The 14,777-nt window shown below is 35.8% G+C and overlaps 1 protein-coding gene across 1 annotated transcript; it reads left to right on the forward strand.

Annotated features, from left to right (window-relative positions):
• Positions 1-468: 468 nt before the first annotated feature.
• On the forward strand, positions 469-14,387 carry vstm2l (V-set and transmembrane domain containing 2 like). Its single transcript, XM_053499403.1, has 4 exons — positions 469-715; positions 11,643-11,812; positions 12,409-12,453; positions 13,272-14,387. The coding sequence occupies exons 1-4, from the start codon at positions 589-591 to the stop codon at positions 13,848-13,850; spliced, it is 921 nt and encodes a 306-aa protein (XP_053355378.1). The 5' UTR covers positions 469-588; the 3' UTR covers positions 13,851-14,387.
• The last annotated feature ends 390 nt before the right edge of the window (positions 14,388-14,777 follow it).

Here is a 14,777-nt window from a genome sequence, read left to right on the forward strand (position 1 = left end):
CACTTACTGATAACTAACAACTAATGTAATTATTCCAATGAAGACTGGGTCATCTTTCTACACAACAAATTATTTTAGTGAATAAGTCAATTGTGTGCTATTTTGTGAAAGAAAGTTTAATTTGTCTCAGCTTCACAATGAAATATCTCCACTACAGCCTCCGGCATGTTTGATAAATTAATCAACGCCCCACAGTTGCGCGTGTAAATTATATCTTTGTATCTCTTGTGCGCCATGCATGTTTAATGATTTAATTAGCACCTTGTATCCCTCCGCCTAACTGATTTTCAGCCATGTCCTTCTCACACACTCACACACACCTCCCCTCTCCTGTTGATGATGTGCCTACGCCACACACTTACCGCTCAGTAGTTCATGAGCGCGCGCTAGAGAGAGAGAGCGCTGAGAGGAGAAACTGAGTTTCTTTAGGAAAACAAATAAGCAAAAGCTGCGTAAGGATCTGTTTCATTTTCCTTTTACGGTAACTTTCGCGTGTCATTATTTATGAAGAAGATATAAGGCTTATGGACGGAAAATAAACCGGACACTTTCGCTGCTGCATGTAATCCTGCAAAAGCAGAAGTCTGGATGAAAAGCCAGTTTAACGAAATGGGTCGCTTCGCAGTGCTGTTGTGGATCTCACACTACGCAGGGCTTTGGGTTCAGGGGCACGCGAGCGGGAACGTAGAGGTGGACAACCGTGTACCTGATAACGGTAAGCTTTACAACTGTGGCCGGAGTGAAGGGGCGGGGCTTGATCACTGAACGCTAATAGCGTTATTGTCCACTTATAGTTACAGAATTTCATATAAAGCAGGTACACAACTCGTGCTTTCAGCGGTATTCCCTCTCGTTTTCAGAGATTGACTGCTGCCACTGCTACTGTACAAAAGAACAGACATATTTTTTGAGGAAAATAGTACAAAAGCAAATGAGTCTGAAATCTGAGAGGGGGATAATGAATACCTGCTTTAATTATTGCAATTTACAGTCTTGTGTTTTCTAAATACTGTCTGGAGAAGATGCAACCAAGATAAAACAGAACAAAGAAAGAAGCCCAACCTAATCACTAACAGCCTGATAAATGCTAATCATGCAGATAGTCACACTGATATTGTTCTTCTATGACTTCATGCTGCACTGCAATGACCAATAATATTACCTATAAAATACATTCATTTTGATTTATCAATTTTATTTCTTATAAATTGATACAGTTGTTGTTTCATGCCGTTCTTTTAGTTTTTATAAATTCTCAATATCTTGTATGTTATTTCATTTTAACTCAAATGAAACATTACACATATAAATTACATAACCCATTTCAGATAAGTGATTTGTACACAGTGATTTCAGATCCGTCTTGCGCTATCTAGATAAATGTACTACCAGTTATGTTGTGGCATGTCATTTATATTTCTGATTGGTTGAGTTGCAGTTCATCTAATTTACCATAAAGATTATATCAATGTATTATTATTATTATTATTATTATGGTCAGATTCTCTACTCTGAATATTAATCATATGCATCTGCTTGACCACTCTGTGCCATCTTTGCCCTCTATATGACATATCTTTACTTATTCAGTTCAGTGAAAATAGTGAGGGTTAGTTTCACATTTGCAAAGGTCATGGTTAAAGGCTGTGTATGATACACCATTAAGCAGATATAAATATTTCACAGAATTACTAGCACTGGTGGAAATCACACTGATATGCAGTGATACAGTAGAGTTTAAAATAAACATAATATATGGCACTAGAGTATTTTTTTTTTACTTTTAATTATTTGGATTTATGAAATGTACCACTCAAACCCAAACACGTGCTTACCTTTTACTTATCAAAATTAAACTTAAGAATTCAACTGGCACCGGTGATTATCAATTAACGTTTTACATCAGTCAAGGCTAGGCTAAACCTTGGCAGACTTACTGGATTGTGTACCTGGATTGGAGATCGGGAGGAAGAACATATTGTAATTCTGTATGATTGTATGACCTTTAAATTTGCATCTGTCTTATATTAATAGTATTCAAGTTATTTTCATGTTCTCATTTTTAAATGTTAGCTACACATTTTTCCTTAGGCTAATAAACATACTCCAATACAAAAGAAGAATACAGATTAACTGTCACAGGTTTAAGGTAATTAGTTAATTTGATCCTTCTACTATGAGTCATATAGTAGAAGTATACAAATAACATAATAGAATACAAATAACAATAAGTTTAGTCTTAACTGCCATGTAAATATGTCAAAAAAAAGAAGAAGCTGTTTTCTGATATTTGTACTTTAATAATTGTAATTTTATTATATGTTACTATTTGCAATGGCCAAGGTAGAGTCATCTTCTTCAGTACAGGTTGAGCAAAAAAAATTCCACAGAGAGATCCTGAGCTGCCAAAAAAAGAATCATCATTCTAAAGGAAAGGTGCTGAGGTTAAAAAATATATTAGCTTCCAGACCTCTGCAATAGACTTGTCAGGTATATGAATAGGTTACCTATACAACAACAATTATTCACCTAAAAATGTTAAGCAAAATTGTAATATATAACAATCAAATTGTTCTACAGTAGATATTTAAGAAATTGTCAATTTGATAAATATTTATTGTACTGTACTTTCCATATTTAAAAATACGAGGGCTCAAGACAAACCCAGGGCTTGGACTGAAATTTCTCGTGAATGAATGTGTAAAACCGAGTGACATTTACAGAAGACTTCAAGCATAGTACAGTAATGAGACACTTAGCTGCAGTAAAACATTTGAATGGTGCAAATGTTTTAAAGAAAGTCAAATGTCTGTTAATGATGTGAATGATCCTGGCTGTGGCGGGTCACAGCCCACTGCAGTCATGATTGGGAAAATTCTACTGTAGTTAGTGGAATGTCTGATAAAAAAATCAACTGATAACTTTTTGCCAATGTGACACACATTGTCTATGAGATCTGTACACACAATCATTCATTACCACTGCTTGCAAATTCCCAGACGTCAACTGGATTTATTGGCACATCTAAGTACAGTCATGATTTTGCTCCAAGCAATTTCCATACTGTATGTTTGGGCCATTAAAGGACTTCCTGGGAGGCCAATGTTTTAGATGCAAAGCGGGCATTCTAACCTTGGCTCTGGCATACTGAGAAAACCTTCTACCTTGGTGGTAACCTAGCAGCAGTGAAATGCTGGCATAAGTGCATAGGTGAGCAGGGAATTTTATAGTGAAATGAAGGTAGTTTTTATAACCCCTCTTATGATTGTGTTCTATAATTTTTTTTGTTTATTGTTTATTTTACACACACACACACACACACACATATATATATATATATATATATATATATATATATATATATATATATATAAACAAACAATAAACAAAAACACTATATATAACTACTAGTTTATATAATTATAAAAAACTAGTTATTGCTCATTAAGTAGTAGATACACCTACAGTAGTCACAGGAGAAATATGATGCTGACATATAGTTGTCAGTTTAAGGTATGTTAATAGCATTAACTTAACTACTTTTTTATTAAAAATGAAAAAATAAATTAACTAAACTCTGCTGCGATGATTTTTAATACAGTAATAATAATAAAAACTGCACAGAAAATCATAATGAGGAAAGAATGTGTACGCACTTCCAGATCCAGCATTACCAAAGAGCTTAGGCTGTTGGTGTAATTTTCTTTTAATGCAGTGTAATTCTCGTAGGTGTTTTTTATTTTTGTCTCTTCCTTACTCTCTTAGGCCAGAAAGATTCGGTCTGATAAATTGCCTTAGCAGAAGTTGGTGCTTTCCTCAATTAGAACAGCACATCTGTGGGTTCCAGCATAATTTGGTTCCCCTTCTCTAACACACTCAATTCAACCAGTTAATTACCAGTAGCCAGTTTTATTAGTCAGAGTGTGAAGTGTATATCAAGAATAGTATCTTATAACTAGTGTCATTAGTCATGCGTAAAATAATCATAGACCAAACCATATACCTTTCCTGCTGCTCCAGAATTTTGTCCTTTACCTTTCCAGGCACAGATAGATATCTCCTACTGTGCCTGACCTCTCAGAGCGCTTCATGACCTCACTTCTTTGGTATATAAGTCTTACTCCAACCGTGATTAATCCTTCACCTTAAGCTCCAGCTTCCATACCAAACACCAAGACATCCTGAGGCATTTCAATGTTTTTCCTCCAACTTTACAATACCCTATCAAAATATGCAAAGATTCTAGATTCTTAATTGAGTTAAGACTCAATGTTAATTTATCACTGGGTGGAACACTGGAAATTTTGTTGTGTATAATCACAAATAGATGCACTGCATGTTTGAATGTCACTCAGGTAGAGACAGGTTATGATTTAGTGTCCAAAAGTACCGAGATCCATGTCATATTTATATGTCTACATTAGAGCCCTTGTCACAATATGTGACCCTGTGTCTTTGCTATATCTCTATTCTCCACAAGTATTTAACAGGATATGTCTACTGAATTTAGTAGTAGTAGTACTGTAATAGTAGTAGTAATAGTAGTATAGTAGTAGTAGTAGTAGCGTTAGGGTCAGAATTAGTGGAATGTTATTCCTGTTTGCTTTTTAAATGTATTAAATTATTACAAAATTATTACAAATAAGTGTGTAAGATTAGTTTAAATAAGTTTATTACAAATATGTTTATTACAAATTTATTTAAAAATAGGACATTTAGACTTTCCAGCAGACAATAAAACCATATTTCTCATTCCACCCACGTTATTTTTTTAACAAATATTAATTTCTAATTTATTCTACAAATATTAGTGACACCTTGAGATTACATCATGTACAAGTACAGATACACTGTAATATTTTATATCCGGATAATATTTATTGACAGATAACATGTTTTCAGACTCTTTGTTGAAATTATGATATAGAGGTGGCTCATGGTTAAGGTGTTGGACTGCGGACCGTGAGGTCCCCCAGAAAATCTTAGTTTCTGCTCTCAGTAAGGAACACGGCAGTAATTTAATCATCACATTTGTGTGTGTGTGTGTGTGTGTGTGTGTGTGTGTGTGTGTGTGTTTTCACATCCTATTGAAATTTACATGCTTCTTTCTTTGTGTTGATGCTAATACATTTTTATAAGTTTAATATTAGTATGAGTGGATTGAAAAGTGTTGAATAGTTGGTATGCGTGTGTGTTTACAGGGCATTAGGCAGTAGAGACAACTGCAATGCTGCGTCAGTGGCACTGCCTAATTACTGTAATGTCTGTAGGGTCGAGAAAAGCTCAGCATATTAAGAAACAGTAAAGCCACAGGAGAGACAGTTTTTTTGTCCTTCTTTCTCTTTGTTTGCCTAATTAGGATGTGCATCCATGACTGTCTGGTCTGCGTGCAGAGAAAAAGAATGAGATAGAGAAATCTGGGAGATGTTGATTTGTTTTTAACTGTGTTGGGGCTCATGATTGCTTCGCTAGCTTGTTGAAAGTAATTCTCACCCAAATGTAATCACTGTAAGTTAAAGTCAACCAAATACACTGTGAAATAAAGAAAACAATAGGCAGATGATCAAATTCCACCAGGTTATGGATGCTTTTATAACGATTTCTGGTGAGGTGCACAGTTTTACCAAATTCAATGTGAATCTCTATGGTCTTTTTACTTTTTCAGAATTATTAGATACTTTCATAGTCTCTCTCTCTCTCTCTCTCTCTCTCTCTCTCTCCCCCTCACTTCCTCTCTTACACTACTCTCTGGAGTTATAAGCAATTTACCCCTTAAAGGAGAGGTAGGTAGGTTGAGGGGTTTGCTTTGCCTGAGTTGAGGTCTTATTGTATTAGTCTTTCTGCAGCCTTCAAACTGATTTTACCTGATGCTGTGCATCCTGTGCTTATTTCCCAGTGTACATAACCACACCCAAATACTTAAACAAATATCAAGACAATGCATTTTAAATAGCAGCATACTCCTATCATATTGCTCCTCATGAAGTGTGTTCCTTTTTTTTTATTTTACTGCAGATCTAAAGTAATCTTAGCTCAATTATTTTTAAGGAGTAAAGGGTCACACCTGCAGATGTCATATCTTATGCAAATTACAAATGATTGAGAATCTATATTTCACTGTACATGTTTCAGCCTCCCCATACATGTTCCACTGTATATTATTTCTGTTTTATGCATTGGAAGAGCGGTCTGGTGTCTTAATATTCAATAACATTAATTCTTTATTAATAGCCTTTAACATTAATTCACAAATTTAATTTGTTTCTGTTATTTTGATATAATTGTTTAAGGCTGCTCGCAATGAACTTAAAACAATGCAATACAAAGAAACAGATATACAGATATAAACAGTATGTACAGTATACTGTATATATACATCACGACCTGTAGCGTACAATATGTATTATACAGTATACACTTAGATAGCAGTCATCTGAAAGGCAAACTTTGAGGAGTTATGAAATCGAGAATGTTTGTATTTATACTTTTCTGTAATGTTTTGGCATACAAAGATTTTTTTTTAATGATTCATTATGCTAAAAAGCTGTGCAACATTGAAAAATATGAATTATGAAACATTTGTAGGTAAATTTCCATATTTTGTGTTTCCTCTTATGGTACACGGTACTATTTCTGAGGTTCATTCCTCTTTCCTTCAGGTTATTAAAGCCGCCATCACACGATGCTCAGTTTTTGAAGTGCTGTGTCGTTCCGTATATGAAAATAAATCAGACTGTGAACAGAGACATTGTCATGAATCATGCATGTTCATTTGGAGGAGTTCTGAGGCAAATTAATTCATGCTTCGGGTGAAGGATAGATATATCTAGGTGTGAAATGACTTTGGCTGGAATGCAAAATGACAGAATTTACACCTGACTCCCCATCATCCGTAGAGAATAGTTTAGTCTACCAATCAGCTCCTTCGGGAAATGATAGACTCCCTTTAGGCTGTGAACACCTGCCATACTGTTTGTGTGTGTGTGTGTGTGTGTGTGTGTGTGTGTGTGTGTGTGTGTGTGTGTGTGTGTGTGTGTGTGTACTGTTTTACTTAATTTATTTGGAACCCATGCTGAATGAAATGAAGCTACAGGTTTTGTGAAATTTAGATACTAGGAGTAAATATAACAAACAACAACAAAAAATGCGTTTGTATACTGTTTCGTGTTGAATAATCTACTTAATGTTAGATTTTAAAAATGTAGACCAATTTAGGATAAAACTATGGGTATAGTTATCTTACTGGATACAGAAAAATCTTAGGTTAAGCTCTTGAGAACCCCCAATTAAAACAGTACTTCTTTTCACTCTGTGTTATTCATTCTATTTTTTTTTCTATTATCAGTGACCCATGCTGTGCAGGCATTAATAATTTCACACCAGTGTATTTCTCATTTATTGGTTTTCTAAACTACTCTCTGAACTTGTGGGTGAACTGTTTTCTGCATCTAGATATACTGTAGTATTTGTTAATTAAATATTAAGGAATATTCCAGTTAATGCTTCCAACTTCTGCTTGTTATAAAAGATAATGATTACAGGGTTTCATTTACTACGCAGTTAAAACATGTAAATTTCAAAGGCAAATTTTTGTGGTATTAAAAATACTTATATATAAAACCATTTTTTGCTGTGACACTTGTGTATTTTAATATTACATTTGTAAATCTGCTATACGATGAAGATGATAACTGATAAAAGGGAATGGTCCACACAGGGTTTTTTTTTTTTAAGTCATCCTCACACTTCATTAGTGTGTGTTCCAATTTAATTGCATTGTTCACATTGTACAGTGAAATGAAAAAGTATTTTGCAATTAAAAAAAAGGGCCCGCCCCACGACCCACGACACACACACACACACACACACACAAACACACACACACACCAGATGCACAGATCCAGCAACATATCTTACCATTAACTGTTTGTTTAATTACATCAAATTCTGTTTAGCCCTTTATTTACTGTAATTCGAATAGAGATAGTAATATGTCAGACTCATTCAGTAGTAATTGATTGGTAACTCTGCAAATATATCATTAAGAATGTATCTCAGCTCAATCTACATTTGAATTAAGAATAAAACTGTTTGTGCTAAAGGTGATGAAGCATTTTTGGACACAGAGTGCAAACGCTGATGTACTGTAGCTATTTGTGTAGGTTTTGTTCTGTTATCAGTGTCCTAAAATAAAACACAAGCAGGTGCAGCAGACTTTGTGTCTCTGTGTATTTGAAACAGGGTATTCGTGTTTCAATTGTGACTACAGATATAACTGACTCCCAAAAATCAATTGTAGGATTAGGAAAAGGGCTTGAATCATTGCAACCACTATCCAAATATTCTTCTGACTGGCATGAATAATAAATCCAATATTATAGGGTCTTTATTTGGCTTCCAGAACAAAGATGTAGCATGTGGACGTGTAACAGACATATTGGCTCAGTCTCATTTGGGAGTAGAGTAGGTTTTGTTGTAAGATATTACAACACAGTTTTGGCTCACAGGTATGATCTATTCAACATAGAGTGGAACCTCAGATTGCGTGTGATGCGGTTTGCGAGTGTTCCGCAAGACGAGCAAAGATTTTTAATACATTTTGACTTGAAAAATGAGCAAGTCTTGGTTCACGAGTACCAAGTATCATGTATCTCACGCATGCGCTTTGACGCCGAGCGTCACGTGATCACAACTGAGCCAATGTTTTTTCCCTGTATTGCACTGCGGAATTGTGGGAAATCATCTCTCCTGGTATAATCAACATCCGTGCACACGTGCACTGTTTACTATAACGCTGTGACCAAGTGTGTGTGCGTAAAAAAAATTTAAAAATCTGTTTGTAAACGCGTGTGTACAGCACGAATGTACTGTTTCTTATAACAGACATGTGTGCGTGCGTGTAAGGCAAAAGAAGTCTTGTTAGAGAGGTTCTATCTCTCTCTCTCTCTTTCTCTCTCTCTCTCTCTCACCTTTACAATTCCCCTGGCTCCCCCACGGCTTCACACACACACACACACACCCTGCTCTACACAGAAACACTGCTCTGTTTCGATTCTTTTCAAAGGTCAAGTGCTGGTTCATTTGTTTGTTTGTTTTACTTTACATTAGTGATTCCGTTAGTATGCGCTTACGCAAGTGTCATTAGCGATGTTGCTTGCTAATTTTTCAGACAAAACGGTCTTTCCATTAATGTTTGTATGTGTGTGTTTGTGTAAAATTCAAATAAGAGAGGAAAAAGGTTTACTGAGTAAGATGAGAAGGGGGAGATGGGAGGGGCTGATTCCTCCTCTCCTCTTACTTTAGATTCACACGCATACACAAACACACACATACACATATACACACACAGCGCCTGTGCGCAAAAACAGAAACACTTATTTGTCCGGATCTATTTGAACTTTTTTTAAAGGTAAAGTACAGGTTAATTTGTTTTTATTTTTATAAATTAGGTAAAAATAATATTAAATTATTTTTATATATATAATGTATAAGATAAACTATAGTTATATGTTTGCAGTTTATAATTAATTTAGTGACTTGTGTAAGTAAGGACCGTGGAGCTTAGCTTGGCATTTGGAAGTCTGGAGATAAAGCGTGGCATGTTACCGCTGAGAGTGGCTGTTTGATCCCCAGGCAAAAGCCGGCCACTAAAGGATTGCATGAGCTGCCCTGGGACTTTCAGCTTCTCTAAAAGCCAGCCACCGCAACACAGCTGCTGAAAGGGGAAAGGCTGCTGCTTCAACGTTAAGGCCCCTGTCCCCAGTCAGGATCACCACTCTGTCTGTAGCTGCATCAAAAGAGTACCGGGTCTGGCCGGGTGGCCGCAACAGCAACAGTGCCACTTAGTAGCCTTCAAAAGCCGCTGTTTGCACAAGTACAACTCGGCCCCACCATTGCTCGTCAGCAGTAAGCAGAGTAGCCCATGAAGGGGACCATGCCATGTGCCCCAGGGGCGCTAAAGGTGTGTTGATTGTACAAACCTGTTTAATTGCCTGTCAATAGACAGCTGCTGAAGGATCGCACGAGCTGCCCCGGCACTTTCAGTTTCGTTCGAAGGAAGCCATCGCGACTCAGCTGTTGAAGGGGAAAAGGCTGCTTCCTCAACGTTAAGGCCACCTTCCCTAGTCAGGATCGCCACTGCAGAACTGGAGAACGATTTCCTATATTCTTAATAAAACTAAACTTTTTCCATAAGTCCTTGCCTCGTGTCTGTCTATGGTGCACCCTGAGTTAATGTGCCAACAGGGCTGCACATTGCTATAATTTTCTCAAACAAGACTCCATGGATTCTATTAAATCTATATTTTATACTTTTCTCTGTCCTGTCCTATCACATTTCCACATATATCCACTTTTAATATATGCACACTGTAGGTTTATACCAACAGTATTAAACACTGACTATCAAAGCCAGTTCTCCACAACATCATGTTTATTACGCAGTTATACATAAATTGTAGATTATAACAATTATACAGTACCCCGGCCCCTTTTTTTTCCAGTGAGAAGAATAAGTTTAGTTAGATAGCTAATCAGAGGGACATTGTAGCCAAACGTTTTTCTCTGTAAACATTAATATAGCGCGACAAAATATAAGTGTCTACAGAACAATAATTTGGTATTGTTCTGTAGTCAAATTGCTAAACTTCTGACTGTTATATTGGATAACAGTATAACAGTATATTGGATGATATTAGATTTTAATAGTGTACTGTTGTGAAGACATGGTGGGGGTCTCGTTGGCTCCCCTTATTCGAGAAACAATGGATTTGTCTCAATCAGCTATATTTCATACGTTTTCTTACGTTCTTAATTTTAAATGATTAAAGCTACTTAAAGTATCAAATAAACATTAAAACAATAAAATGCAGTGTAATGTGTTGTTGATTGTTTAAACATCACACCTCCTACTAAGGGATTTTTTTTCTAATTATCTACTCCACACTCCAGTGTAAAACTTGTGTAAAAAATAAAAAGTTAAATAGTTTTGAAAGTGTGAATTGATTTTAAATAGAAAATTATTAAAATCAATGGATCTATTAAATTGCATAATTGATTAAATCGCACAGCTCTAATATTTAACAAGTGAAGTATGTACTGTATTGTAGTTGTGCCTACTTATCTTCCAGGCATTACCATGTTTTAAAAATATGTAAATTAATATTTTTCAGTAATTTTTTTCATTATTTTCCATCTCTAATTTGGTCACATATGCATGTATGCCTGTACAGTATACAAGCATATGTGCATATACAGCATATATGCATATATTTAAATGCATACTGTATATAAATGCATTACACAGAGCAGGTTTCTCTTAAATAAACTGTACAGTTAGCAAAGAATGACATTTCATGAGTATTGTTGAAAATAATAGGTTTAAACAGTTAAACATGATTAAAATGTCTAAATTGCTTCCTATCAGATACAATTGAAAGACAGTGGGGAGATACGGAGTACAGCCTGCTTAACTGTAATTACATAACAGAGCAGTTATGCTGGTTTAATATGATGATGCCAAAACATGCATTCCAGTTTACACTAATGTCCTAGTTTGTCTTAAATGACAAAGCACCATTTAAAAAAAAATAATAATAATAATAATAATATTTGTTAGGATAATCTCTCTCTCTCTCTGTTAGCTCTTTTTACAGAAGTTCCTCATGACGTCACCAGTCAGACTGGTCAGGATGTGGAGATGGCATGCTCCTTCAGGGGTGCAGGCTCTTCTTCCGTCTCACTGGAGATCCAGTGGTGGTATCTGCGGTACCATAGGGAATGGTCTGAGAAACCTGCCTGGACAACCAATCAGGTCATGTTTTTTTCTGTAAAATCTACATTTGTTCAGTTGTTCTTATATAGTTTGAGTGTTTATTAAGAAGATATGACTTCCTGATATGAAAATCCAATTCAGTTACCTTAAATAAGCACTGTATGTTTATTTTCCATATACCACACTTAAAAATCATTATGGATTGAAGACGTGTCCCAGAACTTATGATGTCCAAGGTCTTGACTGCCCACATAGAAAAAGATTACTAAAAAGTACATTCCTTCTTTACCTACACTGCCAATGTGTCCATGACATAAATAGTAATAATCCAAGAAACCTATCAGAAGGCACTTTATTCCCCAATTACTGATTATTTTTCAGAATATGCGATCATAGCATGCTGTCTGGTTCCCTTTAAATGTATGAACAGCCGCCAGCTGGTGTCCTGCTGAACTAACACAATGTAATTAGTACAGTCAGCAAAGAGGAAACAGCTTTAGAGTACCCCCCTCAGACTAAAGTAGTTGTCATACATTTTTTTTCCTGTAGAGTTGCCTTCTGTGCTGTATTTATCTGGTATGCTAACATTCTCATTCTTATGTTATTTTTCTCCCATTCACTGCTCCTCATTGCAGGTTGTTCCCATTGAGGAGTTGACAAGAGATGCTACTAAAATAAGTGTGAGTGCTAAATGCCAAACTCACCATTTTGGGGATTTCTGTTTCCTTTGTTTGTTTGTTTTTTGTTTGTGTTCCTTCCTACAAACAAAACAAATCCCTGCAAATAAAATAGGAACTGCTATTACTCTTGTGTAAAATTTATTAAGTTTATGGGATTATTACATTAAAAGGTGCAGATTTAAATTACAGTACATTTTGGTTTCTTACTGAGGTGAAGTGACCTGACAATCACACCCTTCTGTGGGCCTTTCCCAACCTTTCATATGGTACCTCTCTGTTGGCTATAACATAAAAATGTCCCTTCACTAGAAGTAAGGGGCCCCAAATGTGTTCCAGTATGACAATGTCACTGTGAAAAAAGCATGGTCTATGTTTGGGGTGGAAAAAAGTGAACTTGAGTGACCTGCACAGCTCTGTCCTCACCCCAACTGACCACCTTTGAAATGAACTGAAAAGCTTACTGTTCCCTTGGATTTTTTTGCCTAACATCAATGCCTAGCCCCTTAGCAAATACTGTACGCAGAGCTTCACTCCAAAAGCCTTCCCTGGAATTGGGAGCTTAATATACAGTAACAGCAAAGGAGGACTAAATCTGGTATGGAATGTTTAACAAGCACACAGGGGAATGATGGTCAGGTGTGCAAAAAAAAAAAAAAGCCAAATAGTGTGAAATAGATTCTTTACCTGTTAGAATATAAAAAAAATAATACAATGTACAAATCCTTATACAAATCTGTTAAGGGATTCCATTAATTAAATTTGAAATTTAGATTTAGGTTTTCAGAGTATTTATAGTCTTGTTTTATATTTTTGTAAAGGTGGTGAAAGTTGCCGGCAGCAACATCTCTCACCGGCTTCGCTTGTCAAATGTTAAACCTTCAGATGAAGGTTTGTATGAATGTAGAGTGATCGACTTCAGTAACGATCGCATACAGCACCACAGAGTGCAAGCATACCTGCAGGTACGGCCACCAGGCTCTGACTCGCAGCTCCACCAGGAAGAACACGTGCACAATGAAGACAAGAATCTTCACCATTTGAAACATCATTTTCACAAGGGAGACAGTCAGGTCAGAGTTAGAGATAAGCACAATAACAAAGGCCAAGAGCTGCATCATGGAGACTATACATTTCATCAGATGGATCATCACAAGAGTCATCATGGGCTTCAGGCAAATGAAGGAGGGAAGAAGGACTCTTCTTCTCCACGTCATGGCGATCATAACCGAAGGGAGCATCACCATCTCCATGAGGGGAGAAACTATCAGGTGATTAAACACACACAGGAAAGCAAGAAGACCGAAACAAAAAGTCACGAATCAGATGTGAATGGACATAAAGAACATGCTATAGAGTTACATTCCAATGACTGTTCAACCAATGACTGTGTGCTTTAGAGCAGCACAGAAAGTAATGAGCAAACAAAAAGAGAAAAATACAGAATGAAGACTTTTCGAAGTGTTGTGAAAAAAGACCAAGGAAGTACCAGAGGATGGCGGGAAAGTCAGTCAAAAATGTGCATGTTAAAACATTATTATAAGAATGTTCATTTATTTCTGAGAGAAGTGTTGTGGTTTATTTTTTGCTAAAAGCATCAAAACAGCAGTAAGTGATCTGCAATTAACCATTAAATGTTTGCTGCAAAAACAAACAATAAGATGCAATGAGAATGAGTTACTGAAATAAAAATAAATTACATTTTGTTTCAAAAGTTAGTACTCCTGCTTTTTATAGTCAATTTTGAGTTCAACAGAGTGATTTCATTTGATTTGATCTATATAGAAATAACACAAAAACCTGTTACCTAAATGTGTTTAGTTGCGTTTTACCAAATGATAACTTTATATCATGGAGCAGTTTAATTTAATTTTTACCATCACACCACAGCGCTTTAAAATATTTTTTTCTGATTGGTCAGACAATGTTCAGGAACAGCACACGGCAGATTATATTATAGTAATATTATATTATTATAATTATTATATTAATACACTGCCTGGCCAAAAAAGTCACCATTTGACAGGCAAATTATTGGTCTGAATCTAGTACTCGAAACATTTAAAGAGATTTGAAATAACTGAAATTGGGTTAAGAACTTTTCAACATTATTAACACCTGTAAGCACTGTGGAACAAAATGTGGTCAGAAAAAAATCATGAATGGAGAATGCTTAGTTAAGTTGTGGTAAAAAGTAGAATCACAGCTATGATTAATAGTGAAACAAAGATAATTTCACAATGTGATGAGAACTTTTAGCCGCTTTCGGAGGTAGTGGTTTGATCTTTGGTTGCTTTAGTTGGTCAGGTCATTATGTGGCAATACAA

Source organism: Clarias gariepinus, chromosome 6 (genome assembly GCF_024256425.1).
Source record: "Clarias gariepinus isolate MV-2021 ecotype Netherlands chromosome 6, CGAR_prim_01v2, whole genome shotgun sequence".
Classification (NCBI taxonomy): Eukaryota; Metazoa; Chordata; class Actinopteri; order Siluriformes; family Clariidae; genus Clarias; species Clarias gariepinus.

Bases quoted from the DNA above. Each gene is read 5' to 3' on its own strand.
- vstm2l (XM_053499403.1), top strand. From the start codon at position 589: ATGAAAAGCCAGTTTAACGAAATGGGTCGCTTCGCAGTGCTGTTGTGG. The intron at 716-11,642 runs GTAAGCTTTACA...TCTCTCTGTTAG, and splicing joins CAACCGTGTACCTGATAACG to CTCTTTTTACAGAAGTTCCT. The intron at 12,454-13,271 runs GTGAGTGCTAAA...ATTTTTGTAAAG, and splicing joins GAGATGCTACTAAAATAAGT to GTGGTGAAAGTTGCCGGCAG.